Below are 15,117 nucleotides of genomic sequence, written 5' to 3' on the forward strand. Positions count from 1 at the left end.
GAGTTTTTCTTTGTAGTAACAATTTCATCTTTCCTCGTCTTTACAGGAATACATAGCCAAACAATTTCGCTTCATGCAGAAGCAGATAGGATATGATGTGTTAGCAGAAGACACAATAACAGCTCTGCTCCACAACAACCGGAAGCTATTGGAGAAACATATCACTGCTGCTGAGATAGACACATTTGTCACTCTAGTGAGGAAGAATCGGGAACCAAGGTGAGGTTCACAGGAAGGGACAAGCCCTTGCTGGTATCATTAAAACTGACATAGAAGCAAGGCTATGGCCAGTTTTGGTCGGAATTGTTTGTATAACAGCTCCTAAGGAATTTAAATCTATGTAAATGTATTCAAATTTGTGCAGGGTGGTATGAGTGTTAGTGCTTGTGCATGACCTTGGCACGGCAGGTAATTTGCTGACAGTTAGTGAGTGTTTCTGCTGTGTTCAAGCCCTGTCAAATGTTTTAATGATATGTGAATCAGGCTGATCCAGGATGTTGAATAAAGGATGCTTTCACAGTTTGAACTCTTACAGTGCTGAGATGGAATGGAATGGATCTCAGTATTTTAATGTTCTTCTTTAATTTTACTTACTTTACCTCTTGACTTTAGACTATACTGTAATGTAAAACTGGCCATGAATATCTCTTAACTCTTGTCCCCATTATAGTTTTCATGAAAAATATTCCATGCTTTGTGATCTGTTTCCAGGTTTCTGGACTACCTGTCAGATCTCTGCGTGTCCATGAATAAGTCCATCCCTGTAACACAGGAGCTAATCTGCAATGCAGTGCTGGACCCTACCAATGCTGACATCCTCATTGAAACCAAGTGAGCTCCTCATTTTTCTTAACCATTAGAAGTTTCGTTAAAGATGAAATGAGAATCCTGGATTAACTTTTTTGCTGTTCACCAGACTGGTCCTGTCGAGGTTTGAGATCGAGACAACAACAAATGGGGAGAACCCAGTAGAGGCAGAGGATGAGGAGGAGGTGTGGTTGTTTTGGAAAGACAATTGTAAGGAAATTCGGAGTAAGAGCATTAGGGAGTTGGCCCAGGATGCAAAAGAGGGCCAGAAGGAGGACCAGGAGGTGGTCAGCTACTACAGGTGAGATGTCTGTAGTTATACACATATGAATACATTTGCGCTGTTGTAAAATCATATCAAACTGATTTTAATATTAGTTTGAAGGGGATGTTGGTCAAACTCACATTTTCTTTCAGGTGCCAGCTGAACCTCTTTGCCCGAATGTGCCTGGACCGTCAGTACCTGGCCATCAACAAGATCTCTGGTCAGCTCGATGTGGACCTAATCCTGCGCTGTATGTCTGATGAGGACCTGCCCTATGACTTGCGGGCCTCTTTCTGCCGCCTGATGCTGCACATGCATGTTGACCGTGACCCTCAGGAGCAGGTTACACCTGTCAAATACGCTCGTCTTTGGTCTGAGATTCCTTCTAAGATCGCTATTGATGAGTGAGTCCATCTCAGGAATACATTTGATTGACATGTATTTCCATTCTTGAGATGTCAGTGCATATCTTAGATGCGATTCTCCTCTAATTATCCAGCTATGACAACGATGGAACCACCAGAGATGAGATCAAAGAGCGGTTCTGCCTCACAATGGATTTTGTGGAGAACTACCTCAGGGAGGTGGTGTCGCAGAACATTCCCTTCTCTGACAAGGAGAAAAACAAGCTTACCTTTGAGGTACTGTGTCTTTGTGGATGCTATGAACAGACGAATAGTCACATTGGTTCAATTCAATTCTAAATGATGGTTCTGAAATCTCTTTGTTTGTAGGTAGTGAACCTGGCAAGGAACCTCATATACTTCGGTTTCTACAACTTTAGTGACCTGCTCCGACTGACAAAGATCCTACTGAACATTTTAGACTGCGTACATGTCAGTACCATATATCCCATCAACAAGATGGAGAAGGGAGAGGAAAACAAAGGTAAACATCCATCTCTATAGGCTGAACTAGCTCTGCTGTCTCTTTCTTCCCTTAGTCTTAACTTTCTTGCAGGAACACATTATTGAAGGACTGATTAATTCAACTAGTTAACCTCCCATTTTCACAGCTATGTAGAGTTAGAGTGCCTGCAAGAAAGGCAACACTACATAGCTGTGACTACATCACAGCTAAATATTCAAGGATGTGTATTAAAAAGCATAATGCCAAGAAACTGACACTGAGAAACCATGTATATGTTCTTAATTATGAATTGTAAAGTTTTAGAAGCTTTGTAATAACAAGTAAGACCATTCCAAACATTCACCATTTCTATGAATTTAACTTACTCCTCTGTTTATGTTCTGCAGCTGGCAGCAATGTGATGAAGTCCATTCATGGAGTGGGGGAACTGATGACCCAGGTAGTACTGCGAGGAGGTGGTTTGTTGCCCACCACACCAACTCATCAGCCTGAGGGAGATGTGGTCAAAACACAGACTGAACCAGAGAGAGAAGACATCATGGTCATGGACACTAAACTCAAGATCATTGAGATTCTGCAGGTAGGGCTCGGTAACACTGGTTATTCCTTGAACCCAAACACTTTGGCCTTTTCTATGTGTTGTAACATATCTCTCTTATCCCTCAGTTTATTTTGAATGTGAGGCTTGACTACAGGATCTCCTGCCTGCTCTGTATTTTCAAACGTGAGTTTGATGAGAACAATCCACAAGGAGACAACATTGCCACTCAGAACGGAATCAATAATGTCACAGGTCAGATGCCAGGTATGAAACCACATGATTTAATGATGACAATGTAAAAAGTATTGTAGCTTACTATTTTGTCCCATATGAATACTCACATTGATTTGAAGTATTTATTTTTGAAATTGTTTTGACTAACTTTAGGAAATCTTGACTTTGAGAACATCGAGGAACAGGCGGAGGGGATCTTTGGAGGAAGGTAATCCATAGTATGCCATTCCTTCCAAAACGTTTTTGAAGTGAGATGAATGAAGATAAAAGTTAATGTAATTTTTGTTCCACTGTCTTCATAGTGAGGAGAACACTCCACTAGACCTGGATGACCATGGCGGCCGTACCTTCCTAAGAGTCCTGCTGCACCTGACCATGCATGACTACCCTCCTCTGGTGTCTGGAGCGCTTCACCTGCTCTTTAGACACTTCAGCCAGAGGCAGGAGGTCCTCATGGCCTTCAAACAAGTAAGCCCTACCACTCTTTAACACTCTAATTTAATTATATGACCATGCACATGTATGTATTTTAGTGCACTACTAGAAACCTTGAAATTAAGGATTAATGATGTGAAGTTTAAGTTTGTACATATCTCCCTTCACTACATTTAAGGTCCAGCTGCTGGTTACAAGTCAGGATGTGGATAACTACAAACAGATCAAGTCAGATCTGGACCAGCTACGGTCTATTGTGGAGAAGTCTGAACTGTGGGTGTACAAAAGGCAAGGAGAGGATGGGATGGACGGAGATGGACCTTCAGAGTCTGACAACAAAAAGAAGGTACAGTGTGCAATAACCTGAAGACATGAAAGATTTGGTAAACTGATCAACTAATTAATTTAAAGGCTAATAAATATAATATGAATCATAGTGGAGTAGTACTATAAAACTTTAAGGACTTCTTCTCCTCATTGTTTCTTGCTTTGCAGGGAGACTCACTTGGTTCAGACAAAAAGAAGACAGAAAGTACCAGCAGTTACAACTACAGGGTTGTAAAAGAGGTATGATCCTTTGTACATTAATCGTTTTGAAAACGTTTGTGCCCTGTTTTCTGTAATTAAAATCATCCTTCTGTTTGTTTTCAGATCCTGCTGCGCCTCAGTAAGCTGTGTGTCCAGGAGGGGAGCTCAGGGAAGAAGAGTAAGAAACAGCAGCAGAGGCTGCTGAGGAACATGGGAGCTCACTGTGTGGTGCTTGAGCTCCTGCAGATCCCCTATGAGAAGGTGCAACACTGGAACCAAATACAGCATCACATGCTAAATCGTTTACATGTTTTCAGTTTCTCATTAGTGTGATCTAAATTTTAAAGAGGCTTGACTCTGTGTCATCTGCATTAGGGTGAGGATGTCAGAATGCAGGAGATCATGAAACTGGCTCACGAGTTTCTGCAGAATTTCTGCGCAGGGAATCAGCAGAACCAGGCTCTTCTTCACAAGCATATCAACTTGTTTCTTAACCCAGGGGTGAGTGGTGCAGGGTTACTCCGAGGAATTGTTCTGTTGTTATTTTTGTTGTTTTTAACGGACTGTCCTTTTTGTCCTCTCTTTTCCCAACTTTCTCAGATCTTAGAGGCAGTCACAATGCAGCACATCTTCATGAATAACTTCCAGCTGTGCAGTGAGATCAATGAGCGTGTGGTTCAACACTTTGTCCACTGCACTGAGACTCATGGCCGTCATGTCCAGTATCTGAAGTTCCTGCAGACCATAGTGAAGGCCGAGAACAAGTTCATCAAGAAATGTCAGGATATTGTCATGGCTGAGGTCTGTAATGTGAATTTTATGCCATCAGAAAAAAGTTAGTATTGCTGGTAATACCAGCTGCAGATTCATTCAATTAAAGTAGAAAAAGAGGAAAGATAAGGAAAAGGAAAGATACTGGCGAATTTGATTTGCTGTTATATTAACTAGATGTCTTGGTGCTGTAATGTCTTCACACAGCTGGTGAACTCAGGTGAAGATGTTCTGGTCTTCTACAACGATCGTGCCTCCTTTCAAACACTAGTCCAAATGATGCGTTCAGAGCGGGACCGCATGGACGAAAACAGCCCTCTGATGTACCACATCCACCTGGTGGAGCTGCTGGCTGTCTGCACTGAGGGCAAGAACGTGTACACTGAGATCAAGTGTAACTCCCTGCTGCCCTTAGATGATATTGTGCGGGTTGTCACCCATGAAGACTGCATCCCTGAGGTATGAATCATGAGTTTTGTTTTTTAAAAAGTGAATATATATTGTCTTAATGTAGATATATTCAAATTTTTTGTGCACTGAAACAAACAATGTAGTCTGTATGTATTTTGCCAGTAGCACAGATTTAGTTTTTGTTGTTTTGCCTGTGTGCTTAACTTCACTGAAGAAATGAACTAGTTAACATAAGGATAAAGTGCAGGCTTTCAACTTTGAGGGTGTTTATATCCATACGTTTTGGTCCAGACTTTGTTGTTTTGTTTTTGTAGGAGATCAAAGAAATATTATGATCAGCTGCTGTTATCTGTTTTATCATTACAGTGTTACATGCATATCTAAACTAATTTAAAAGAGCATTCTATGCATGGTATTTTCATTTGGATTATGGAGCTTTCATTTCTATAGAGAGGTTTGTGCCGATAAGGTGAGGCTTAATGATCCATTAGATAAATATCTATATATATAAAATGAAATTAGTAAAAATTACTTGCTTGGTAAATTTTTAAGAAACAAGAACACACAGATGACGTGTCTCAGCAAATACTATGTTAGTCCATATATAAGAGCTTTTTAATGGATAACAGAATGGCTTTACTTGTTACGTTATGAACCCATTTTCACATTGTAAGAAATCATGAACTTTACAGGATTGGGCTTTAAATGCATGAAGGCTGTTAAAAGAAGACTGCACCATCCATACAGTGTTCATTCCAAGTATAGTATTTAGTAGAATGGTATGTGTTTCAAATGATAATTTATCACTGATGATACGCAGATACATGCGTTTATAAAGTAGATCTACAGAAGCCACAATACTATCTAATGTTGGCAGTGACAATACTATCTCCTGTTGGCAGTGAATATCTAAAATCTATAGTCACATTTTTAGTTTTTGATATTGTCACACCTTTTAATACACTCACACGGTCCCGGCACAGCGGAATTCAGCAACATGAATGTGCCATCAAAGGTCTGCACAAATTGCATCATGGTGCTGACTCAGCATACACCAAAACTGCAAAGAGAAACATTTTCTGCACCTTATGAATACAAATAGGGGTCTCAATTTGAAGTAGCCAGGTGTGCCAGAAAACAGTATATGAAGATAAAAGATATCAATTTTCACAGCACATCTTACAGTTTTGGAGGTTCTGACCCCACTGCTAAAACACTGACACATTTTGCTGCATGCATGCTGTGTACTAGATATGTTTACAGTCTGTCCACTGATTTCCAGTCTAACCCTGATACAATAAATGTGGCCCAAGTTTGTTTGTTTGTTTTCTCTCTAACAGGTTAAGATTGCCTATATCAACTTTCTCAACCACTGCTATGTCGACACAGAGGTGGAGATGAAGGAGATTTATACATCCAACCATATGTGGAAGCTGTTCGAGAACTTCCTGGTGGACATTTGTAGGGTAAGCCACCGTGTATCTGACAGCGTGATGAATAGGAGGAGAATGCTATGCTATGCTATGGGTTAGGGTGATTATATCAACACAGCGTGCGGCAAACATACTGTATGTTACCTGTCACCAGACATACAGGAAGTGTGATCCAGTGGCCGTGCGTCATGCTGATATCTTTTCTGCCCTTCCCTAGGTGTGCAACAATACCAGTGACAGGAAGCATGCAGATACCATGCTTGAGCGTTATGTAACAGAGACAGTCATGAGCATTGTCACATGTTTCTTCAGCTCTCCTTTCTCTGACCAGAGCACAAGCCTGCAGGTAATCTGGACTGTGTAATCTGTAATATATGGAATCTGTAGACAGTAATCTGGACATTTGAAATACATATTACAGTCAGTCTGGCAACTGCCATTTAAAGTCTATGAATCATGTGCATGGTCAAGTTTAGTTGTTTGAAATAGAGGAAGCCTCCTCATGTACATATACTACAAAATACGACATTCTTCCCTTTGAATAGATGGCTCGCCATATGTATGTAAGTAAAGGTGACTCTCCCCCACATCTGTTTCCCAACCTTTAGTTCTGTTATTTATCAACAGGCTCTGAATGTATCTTCACTGTGTGGGTTTCCACATTTTCATAGCTTAGTCAGCACAGAAACTGCTGTTCCCAGATCTGTGGGTGTGTTGCTCAAGGTTTTGCTGGGATGTGGTGCAGATGATGTACTGTTGCAATGTGATCACTCTGTTACTTAGACCTTGGTGTAGTGGTGTCCTGTTGCCCTCAACTTTCCTAATAAATCATGACCACTACCCTACATAGATTGCCAAATCCCTTGTGCAGAAACTTTGTGGTGTAGTTTTACAGACAGTTGCCCATTCGAAACACCGTTTTCTGTCATGTGGCTCCAGTAGGAATCGGTAATTTTTTTTCTATAACCATAATGTGCACATTCTAAGAATTCTGTTTGCTGACACTTTACCAGTACATGATGACGTCAAGACCCTCTTTCTCTTGTAACAGGCCGCCATTCTTGGAAAGATAACTGAGGTATTTATTGTACTCTAGGGCTATGGCCAGCTGATAGGTTGCTCTTTTTTCATGGTGGTAGAAATCTGTGTAAACCACTGGTTTGGATTGTTATGTTGGGAGTGCACATGATTATAAACATCTGGTCTACTTGACTTGAAGCTGTAGACCCTTCCACAATAGGTGCTATAGTATTTTTACACAGAGGTGTTTAGTACAAATAGGTTTTGAGTTCAACCTAGTGAAGGAACACATTAGTTCTTCATTGGTTGTTAAATTCTTATTCATCCATCTATGTGTTTTCCTCTCTTTACCTAATCTTAATGTCTTTTTTTTTTTTTTTACTTATTTGTTTTTCCCTGTCTTACAGACTCGTCAGCCAGTATTTGTACAACTACTTCAGGGTGTGTTCAGGGTTTACCACTGTAACTGGCTGAACCCTGTTCAGAAGGCCTCAGTGGAGGCTTGCATTAAAGTACTCTCGGACGTGGGTAAGATTCTGGGCTCACCAACACTCACCAACCTCTGGCATTACATCAGAAACATATTTTGTGGTATGTATCAAAGACATTAAATTATATATATTCTTACCTGTACCCAGCTAAAAGCAGAGCCATTGCTATCCCAGTTGACCTGGACAGTCAGGTGAACAACTTGTTCGTCAAGTCCAATAATGTTGTGCAAAAGAGCATCCTCAACTGGAGACTCTCGGCTAAGAACACTTCCAGAAGAGACTCTGGCCTGACTACTTCCAAAGACTACAGAAACATCATTGAGAGGCTGCAGGTTGGTAGCAAGACACTACTATATTTTTATTCCTATTTTTTATTCTCATAATGTTGGCGTAAATAATTAGATTTTTTTTTTTAATTGTAGGTGCAGCTGGTAGGTGAAATGACCAAAAACTAGAAAAACAACAAAAAAGTAAAAACAGATGTTAAATAAAAGATTGTTCAATCAATTTAAATGGTTGAAGCAGCTGCAAATGCTAATTAACATGTTCTTGTTTGATTGAAATGTGTTTTCTTGAAATCCATGCCTTGCCAGCTGTGTGCAGAAAGAAAGTCAGGTTATGGAGGAGAACAGTTCAATTCAGTTCAGTTCAGTTCAATTATATAGCACCAAATCACAACAGAAGTTATCTCAAGGCACTTTTCATATGGAGCGGGCCTAGACCATACAGGAACAAGTAATAATCTTTAATATAATAATAAACTTTTATAAAGGGCATTAGTGACACATCTAATGGCAAAGTGATACAGGACAAGTTCTTTCAGTAGTGGTAAGATGGTCATTGAATTGGGATAAAGATATCTGTTGTTTGGATAGACTATATTGATTTTTGACACTTTAATTGCAAAATAATAATAATAAAATGAAGGATAATCCTTCATAGAATAATTGCATTGTTCTCACATTTTCCTCAGTCTCAGCATATTGCTAAATAATATAAAATGTTGTAACTGGAAGCAAAGAAATCGGATTCTGGTGAGAGATCACGTGGATCATTTGTTGTATTATGTAGATCAGATCTGGTGTCTTGGATATTTTTTTTCTCAACCCCATCAAAAATCCAAGCTTATATAAAATCCATGCTGACACAGGATCCGACATATGCTAATTTCAAAAGACATTTCAAATAAAGACATTTTTAGTTAGTATGTTTTCTGAAAACATGACGCTAGTTAAGGCCATTCACACATAAAGCTTCTAAAGCAATTTAATTCTCCCAAAGGTTCTCCACCTAATCTAGTAACCATCTGGTGTATTTGAACCACATATATCACCTCTTTGACAACAGGAGAAGAGCAGTACATTTCCTCTTCCTCCCTGAAGTTTTTAATGCAGGAAAAGGAGAACAATTAGTTTGACATTCCCAAAAGCTATATCTACAGCACATTTATCAAGCAATAAAAAACCCCCCAAAAACTTTAAAATACTCTGCAACCAGCATGATAGAAATACAGTGGCAGAAAAATAATGATCTGAATAAGCTCAGTCTGCCTTTCTATCTCAACTGTAATTTTCCTACTGTAATGTGGTGCGTGTGTGATTGTCATGGGTCAGTCGAGACTCTGCACCAGTATCATTAAATAGTGGTAATATGCCAAGAGTGATGTAGTGCTTTTGGTAACTGTGTCGCAAGCAAAATACTATAGAAGTGGTTCCTGATTGGATCCTGGGGAAAAAATAACTTTTTTTTTAGTAACAGGCCAAGCTACACCCTATTTTCTTGTAACACATGACTCAGTCTTCAGTGGAAGTCTGAGAAATTTCTGACCTATTTATTCAGTTAAACTATTATCTCTAGTTACACAGGAAACCCCAGGGGTTTGGCTGTAATGTTAATACTATTTTTACTTAAACAACTCCTTTCAATAATGAGTCGAATTTTGTCATAATATTATCCGAAGGTTGTTTCAGGTTATTCTTCAACCCATTCCAAGACAGAGAATATTGTTACGAGAATGGTTTCCCTCCCATTTTTTTCTTGCCTTTATTGAGCGAAGAGAATTTCTCACTGTCTATGCTTCAGTCTATTCATTATGTACTGTGTATTTCACATGTTCATGCTTTTTTTTTTTACCCTTTTGTTCTACAGTTCACTGAACAGCCCACGCAGAGCTATAATCACATCCAGACTAGCAGCCTTCATGATACAACTTCACTTATTTGTATATCTTCCCTCTAATTATCACCAGACACGACACAGGAAGTGCATAGAGAAGTGAGACGTGCTGGTGCATCATACATATGGTTTGATTTGTTTATGCACAATATGTAGGGTTCCTTCTGTTTCTCTTACTTCAATTCATTAAGCAATTGCACATATTTTGATGTTGGCCACATCTGGATTTCAGGGATGAAGTAACTCATTTGGATGCATATGAAATAGATGTTGAGAAATATAAGTCACAGGCTGAAATTCTGTGGGAGTAATTCTTTAACTTTGCATAACAGACTAGCCAATCTTAAAGATATAATAAATTCTCAGAGATAATTGCCAGTAGCTAGCTAGAGTATTAAATATCAGACACTGATGTTATTGAGCATGTAAACGTGAAGATCATTCACCTGAGATGACCTTGTCTGCTGTGATCACAGTTGACAGGAAGTCAGCGAATTCTTCAAAGAGCATGCTTAAGTCTTTTGTAGTAAAACCACAGTTTCGGGTCATTTCTAACCTCTGGCTGCATGTTATTATGCTCTGCAGGACATAGTATCGGCGTTGGAGGACCGTCTGAGGCCTCTAGTCCAAGCTGAGCTCTCAGTACTCGTGGACGTCCTGCATCGTCCAGAGCTGCTCTTCCCCGAGAACACGGAAGCTCGCAAAAAGTGTGAAAGTGGAGGATTCATATCAAAGTGAGTCTAAACCTCCAACCACTGAGGTCAAACCTGGGTTAAGGGACTTTCTTGAACAGGCATAACTACACTGGTGGGACAACCTGAGAGTCTGTTGAACTCAGGGCTGCAAGTGTGCACGCCTGTGTTTTTTTTCCCCTCATATTGTAGCACAGCAATCAGCTTGTAAGCCTAGTACAACTGTAGTTGTGAATCGTGAGTTTTTTTAATTCTAGATGATAGTATAATGAAATGTGGACAAATGCACATGTAGAGATACACAAACACATATTAATTTGGTGTTATGTTATGTCTGGTAACAGCCTACTGGGCTCTTTACAGTTTTCTGAGCACTTAAAACATCTGCCATGATGTGTAGGAGTAGTTGTTTTTTTTTTTTTTTTTTCCAAATTCCCCACTGAATAAACCCTACCTTATGGTTTTCTATCATTTTCATTTACATGCAGGACACTTAAACATGCTACCAGGTCCTTATCCTTTAAAGCTGTTGTTTTAGGCTAAAAGAAGAATCATTCTATCATAAAAATGATTTCGGTGTCATTGTCATAGCTACGTTCAGCGGTGGAGATAAGATGGCTGGAGAACCACAGCTTGCATCAACCCATTCGATCTCTGATTTTTCTTCTTCTGACCAGACTGATCAAACACACCAAGCAGTTGCTGGAGGAGAATGAGGAGCGTCTGTGCATCAAAGTACTGCAGACACTAAGGGAAATGATGACAAAAGACCGGGGCTATGGGGAGAAGGTATGTACCTTCTGTGTTTCCTGTTTCTCATCATCTGCTTGTAGTCATGCCCAGAATTCACCCACACACACGAGATAAAACACTTTGCTCACATCTCAGGATGCAGTGCTCCTGTCCCACTTTGCCAAAGTTACTGGAAGACTTTAGATCAAAAAGCAATAAAATAATATAAGAGGCCGGGCTCTCTTTAGTGGCCTCTGGAGACTGTACAGCACAATGAACAGAAATGATCCATATGTATGTCATCAAGGCTTTTATTTGTGATCACTTCAACCAGGGCAGTTTGTGAATTCTCGCTGTGGCGTCTAATTGTATGTTTGGCAGACTCTGGTGCGTACTCAGTAAAAACTCCCCCAATATTCCCTCATTGCTTTCTCCCAAAAACACTTACTGTCAAACGGTAAGTACAAATGGTTAAAGCAATGAATGTCAGCATTATTAACACTATTAACAAGATGCATGCTCCAGCGCTCTACTACCACTTCACACAACATTCATTAGCTGATAATGCTCTCTTGTACACTCTCTCAACTCTTTCAGCTTGTTTTCCAGTATAATGCTAAATCAGCATTAGCAGGCAGGAAGACTCCACAGGTTGAAACAAAGTCAACCTGCAAATTAAACAAACGAAATACACCCCGTAACTGTCAAACATTTCTGGTGGTAATGTGGCAAGAAAGGTTACAGAGCAGTGGTAAAAGGTGAGAAAGAAGAAGACTGTATTTCAGAATATTTGGGGAAAAAAAAAAAGTTTCTCGGTTGGAAACACTGAAGGAAACATACATATGCTTATTTACAGAGAAACTTTTTTTTTTTTTGTCAAATATTCTGAAATACAGTCTTCTTCTTTCTCACCTTTTACCACTGCTCTGTAAAGAGTGTATTAAGAGTTATAAAATATATACAGTATTCTGTAATATAAGCCTTCTCCCAAGTAATATCTGTGCACCAAGTTGAAGGCAACATGTAGACAGGAGTAGCCCAATACTACATCAGCATATGTAAGGAAAGGTGGAACGAAGTGATCACATATTTTTGTGAATCTTGAAGAGAGTAAATGTACGTTTAGCCATCATTAAATCCAAAGCTATATTTTCACGTAGTGCAACATGTATGATTAGACCAGGAGCTGCATCTATGGTCGCTCCATTGTTTTCTCAATCCATTTTGTCTGTCTGTTGCCATAGACTCAGCTCACTCTAAAAATAAAAGTTGTTCACATGATTTGCTGGAGAGTGTTGTGGATGTTGAAAACAGATTTTTGTTCCATTTTCCAACTTTATATATAGTAGCTATCAAAAGTATCCTACCCCATGGACTCCTTTGTGTTTTATTGCATAACAACACTGAACTGAAACTGGGGTTTTACTCTACATTGATCAGCAGGAATAAGACTGGTAAATGTCAAAGTGAAAAAAAAAAAAAAAACGGCTATGTGCAATCAAGATGTGGCAGGTTACATCTGCATCTACGTGTTCCAATCAGGGAAAGGGCGCAAGAAAAAGGTTTTGAACACCCTTCCAACTAAGCTATGGTAAATTACAGGTTGATGTGAGAAAGGCAGTACTGGAAAAAGGTCACAAAGATGAGATTTACAGGGTTCCATGGCTGACGTGGGAGACCAACACAACAACTTTTGTTGTAGCAGCTTGAGGCGAACAGAAAGCCAGTGTTGAAAAAAAGTCATAGAAACTCTCAGAGATTTTTGGCAAAAAGAACAAAGGAGTATGTGTTAAGGTAAAAAACTTGCATTAAGTTATATTAACATGGAATTTTTTTTCTGTTTATCAGTGTCAAGCTCAATATTGTCTGTAATTTCAGTGTTGTAAAATGATGAAACATGAAGGTGGGAGGGTGTTTTTACTATTACTAGTTCGTTCTGGTTTTTATCATGCTGTCACTGTTTCACTGTATGTGTATGTGTGTATTTGTCTGTGTAACAGGCTTTACATTTGCACACTTGTGACCAAGCTTTAACTTCACTAATCTAGCTTTACTAACTCTCTGCCCCTCTATACTTTTTCTCTTGCAGCTGATTGCCTTTGATGATGAAATGGATGTGGCTGAGGTTGATCATTTTACTTACTATTGTGATGTACATTTGATTTGTCTCCAACTAACAGCATAGATGTGCTTGTGCTGCGAGTAGACTTTCTAGAATCACATTCTCACCTGTGACACTCGTTGGCAGCTCAGTCCATCCCTCCTTGTTGTGCCTGTGAAGAGTTGTTCCTGGCCTCCATGTTAAAATGTAGTGTAGAGCTAGCATGTCATGCAATATGCTTGTCTGTTATGCCTGTGTATGGTCGTGTACTTACTTTAAGGAAGAAATCAGATCTTAGAAGAAGGCTAATTTACTGAATACATTCTGCTCTGTGTATGCAGGCACAAAACATTACTGCATTTTGCCATTGCAAAGTCTTACCCAGTTTTAAGTTTACTATTGTTGCTCCTTTTTAATAGCTTAATTTGAAAGTCTGTTTGTAACAGGCCAGCTGTACATTTTGCCTTTAACAGCATCTTTTTACGGCTAAGATTGCTCATCACAAATTGTGTGGGACTTTTAGGCCCTGGAATTTCCGTGGAGGGAGTATCTTTTTTTTTTTTTCTCTCTCCCCTTTTTTGTTTGACTGTGAACCATAACTGTAAGAACTGGTTGGAACCCCATTAAACTTCATTCTCCTGTTTCATTAAGAAGATCTGTACATTCACAGTCACATCATCCAATTTTTCATAATTGACTTCTACTTAATTTTGACCCACAGATCTGAAAATAGAACAATGAAATTACAATCCAAAAAAATGTCAAAATTTTAGCTAATGAATCATTTTAAATTGTTACTTTCATTTCTCTAGAAATATGGAAATATTTTAGACTCTATGTTGTGGTGTTGTTACTGTTTCTAATAGGGCATGGCAATATGGCCTAATATGTTAACATGCAAAAAAAATTCAAATAAGTCAGGAAAACAATTATGATGATGTAAAATCTAACCTGACTGATCTAAAACCTAACTTTCACAATACACGCCTCTATTCCTGTGACATGATTGGCAGTTCATGATTATTTTTTGTGCATTCTATCTAAACATGGAAATTATATTGAACATTTATCAACCATCTGTTATGTTTCTATTGTGGAAAATTATATAATTACATTTATATTGTGATATAAAATCATATTGTGATAATTATCATTATCATTTTATCATCCAGCCCTACTTTCTAATATTTTTGCTTCAGTAAATTAGGAGGACAAAATATATAATATAATATACAACATCACCAGCACTGATTGTCGAACTGTATCTAATTTGGATTTTTTATATTTTATTTATTCATTTAACTTTTCAACTTCATTGTTTGTAAATGTTATTTCCCAACACAATGGTCTAAATGCCTTTTCAAAGTTGACAACACACTGCCACACATTTAATTCCTACTTAATAATCATTAATATATTTATGGTCCAAAAGTAGTTTGATATAAATCATGTTAAATAATAATGCTCAGCATACGCAAAATTTGCTAAAACATAGAATTCTCTGAAAATATATGAAGGACATAGTCATCGTGTTTCTAGCTGTAGCTATGACCATGCCAATTGTACCATCATACTAAATCAACACAGTAACAACTTAGTCCCATTACAAAC

The 15,117-nt window shown here is 38.7% G+C and overlaps 1 protein-coding gene across 16 annotated transcripts in view; it reads left to right on the plus strand.

Annotated features, from left to right (window-relative positions):
- itpr1b (inositol 1,4,5-trisphosphate receptor, type 1b) overlaps positions 1-15,117 on the plus strand; it is an 83,831-nt gene that overhangs the window by 23,781 nt on the left and 44,933 nt on the right. For 8 of the 16 annotated variants that reach the window (XM_051074628.1, XM_051074627.1, XM_051074633.1 and 5 more), the window contains 23 exons: positions 47-219; positions 712-831; positions 917-1,108; positions 1,225-1,476; positions 1,572-1,713; positions 1,807-1,960; positions 2,329-2,522; positions 2,609-2,747; positions 2,871-2,925; positions 3,020-3,185; positions 3,331-3,498; positions 3,648-3,719; positions 3,804-3,941; positions 4,056-4,181; positions 4,281-4,481; positions 4,659-4,910; positions 6,203-6,328; positions 6,513-6,641; positions 7,723-7,843; positions 7,954-8,138; positions 10,567-10,715; positions 11,351-11,462; positions 13,495-13,530. In XM_051074628.1, the coding sequence (XP_050930585.1) occupies positions 47-219; positions 712-831; positions 917-1,108; positions 1,225-1,476; positions 1,572-1,713; positions 1,807-1,960; positions 2,329-2,522; positions 2,609-2,747; positions 2,871-2,925; positions 3,020-3,185; positions 3,331-3,498; positions 3,648-3,719; positions 3,804-3,941; positions 4,056-4,181; positions 4,281-4,481; positions 4,659-4,910; positions 6,203-6,328; positions 6,513-6,641; positions 7,723-7,843; positions 7,954-8,138; positions 10,567-10,715; positions 11,351-11,462; positions 13,495-13,530 (3,402 nt within the window). Of the gene's footprint in view, positions 1-46; positions 220-711; positions 832-916; positions 1,109-1,224; positions 1,477-1,571; positions 1,714-1,806; positions 1,961-2,328; positions 2,523-2,608; positions 2,748-2,870; positions 2,926-3,019; positions 3,186-3,330; positions 3,499-3,647; positions 3,720-3,803; positions 3,942-4,055; positions 4,182-4,280; positions 4,482-4,658; positions 4,911-6,202; positions 6,329-6,512; positions 6,642-7,346; positions 7,374-7,722; positions 7,844-7,953; positions 8,139-10,566; positions 10,716-11,350; positions 11,463-13,494; positions 13,531-15,117 lie in introns of all 16 variants that reach the window. The other 8 variants (XM_051074631.1, XM_051074635.1, XM_051074636.1 and 5 more) reach the window with 2 other exon arrangements.

This window comes from Lates calcarifer, linkage group LG12 (assembly GCF_001640805.2).
Source record: "Lates calcarifer isolate ASB-BC8 linkage group LG12, TLL_Latcal_v3, whole genome shotgun sequence".
NCBI classification, from domain to species: Eukaryota; Metazoa; Chordata; class Actinopteri; family Centropomidae; genus Lates; species Lates calcarifer.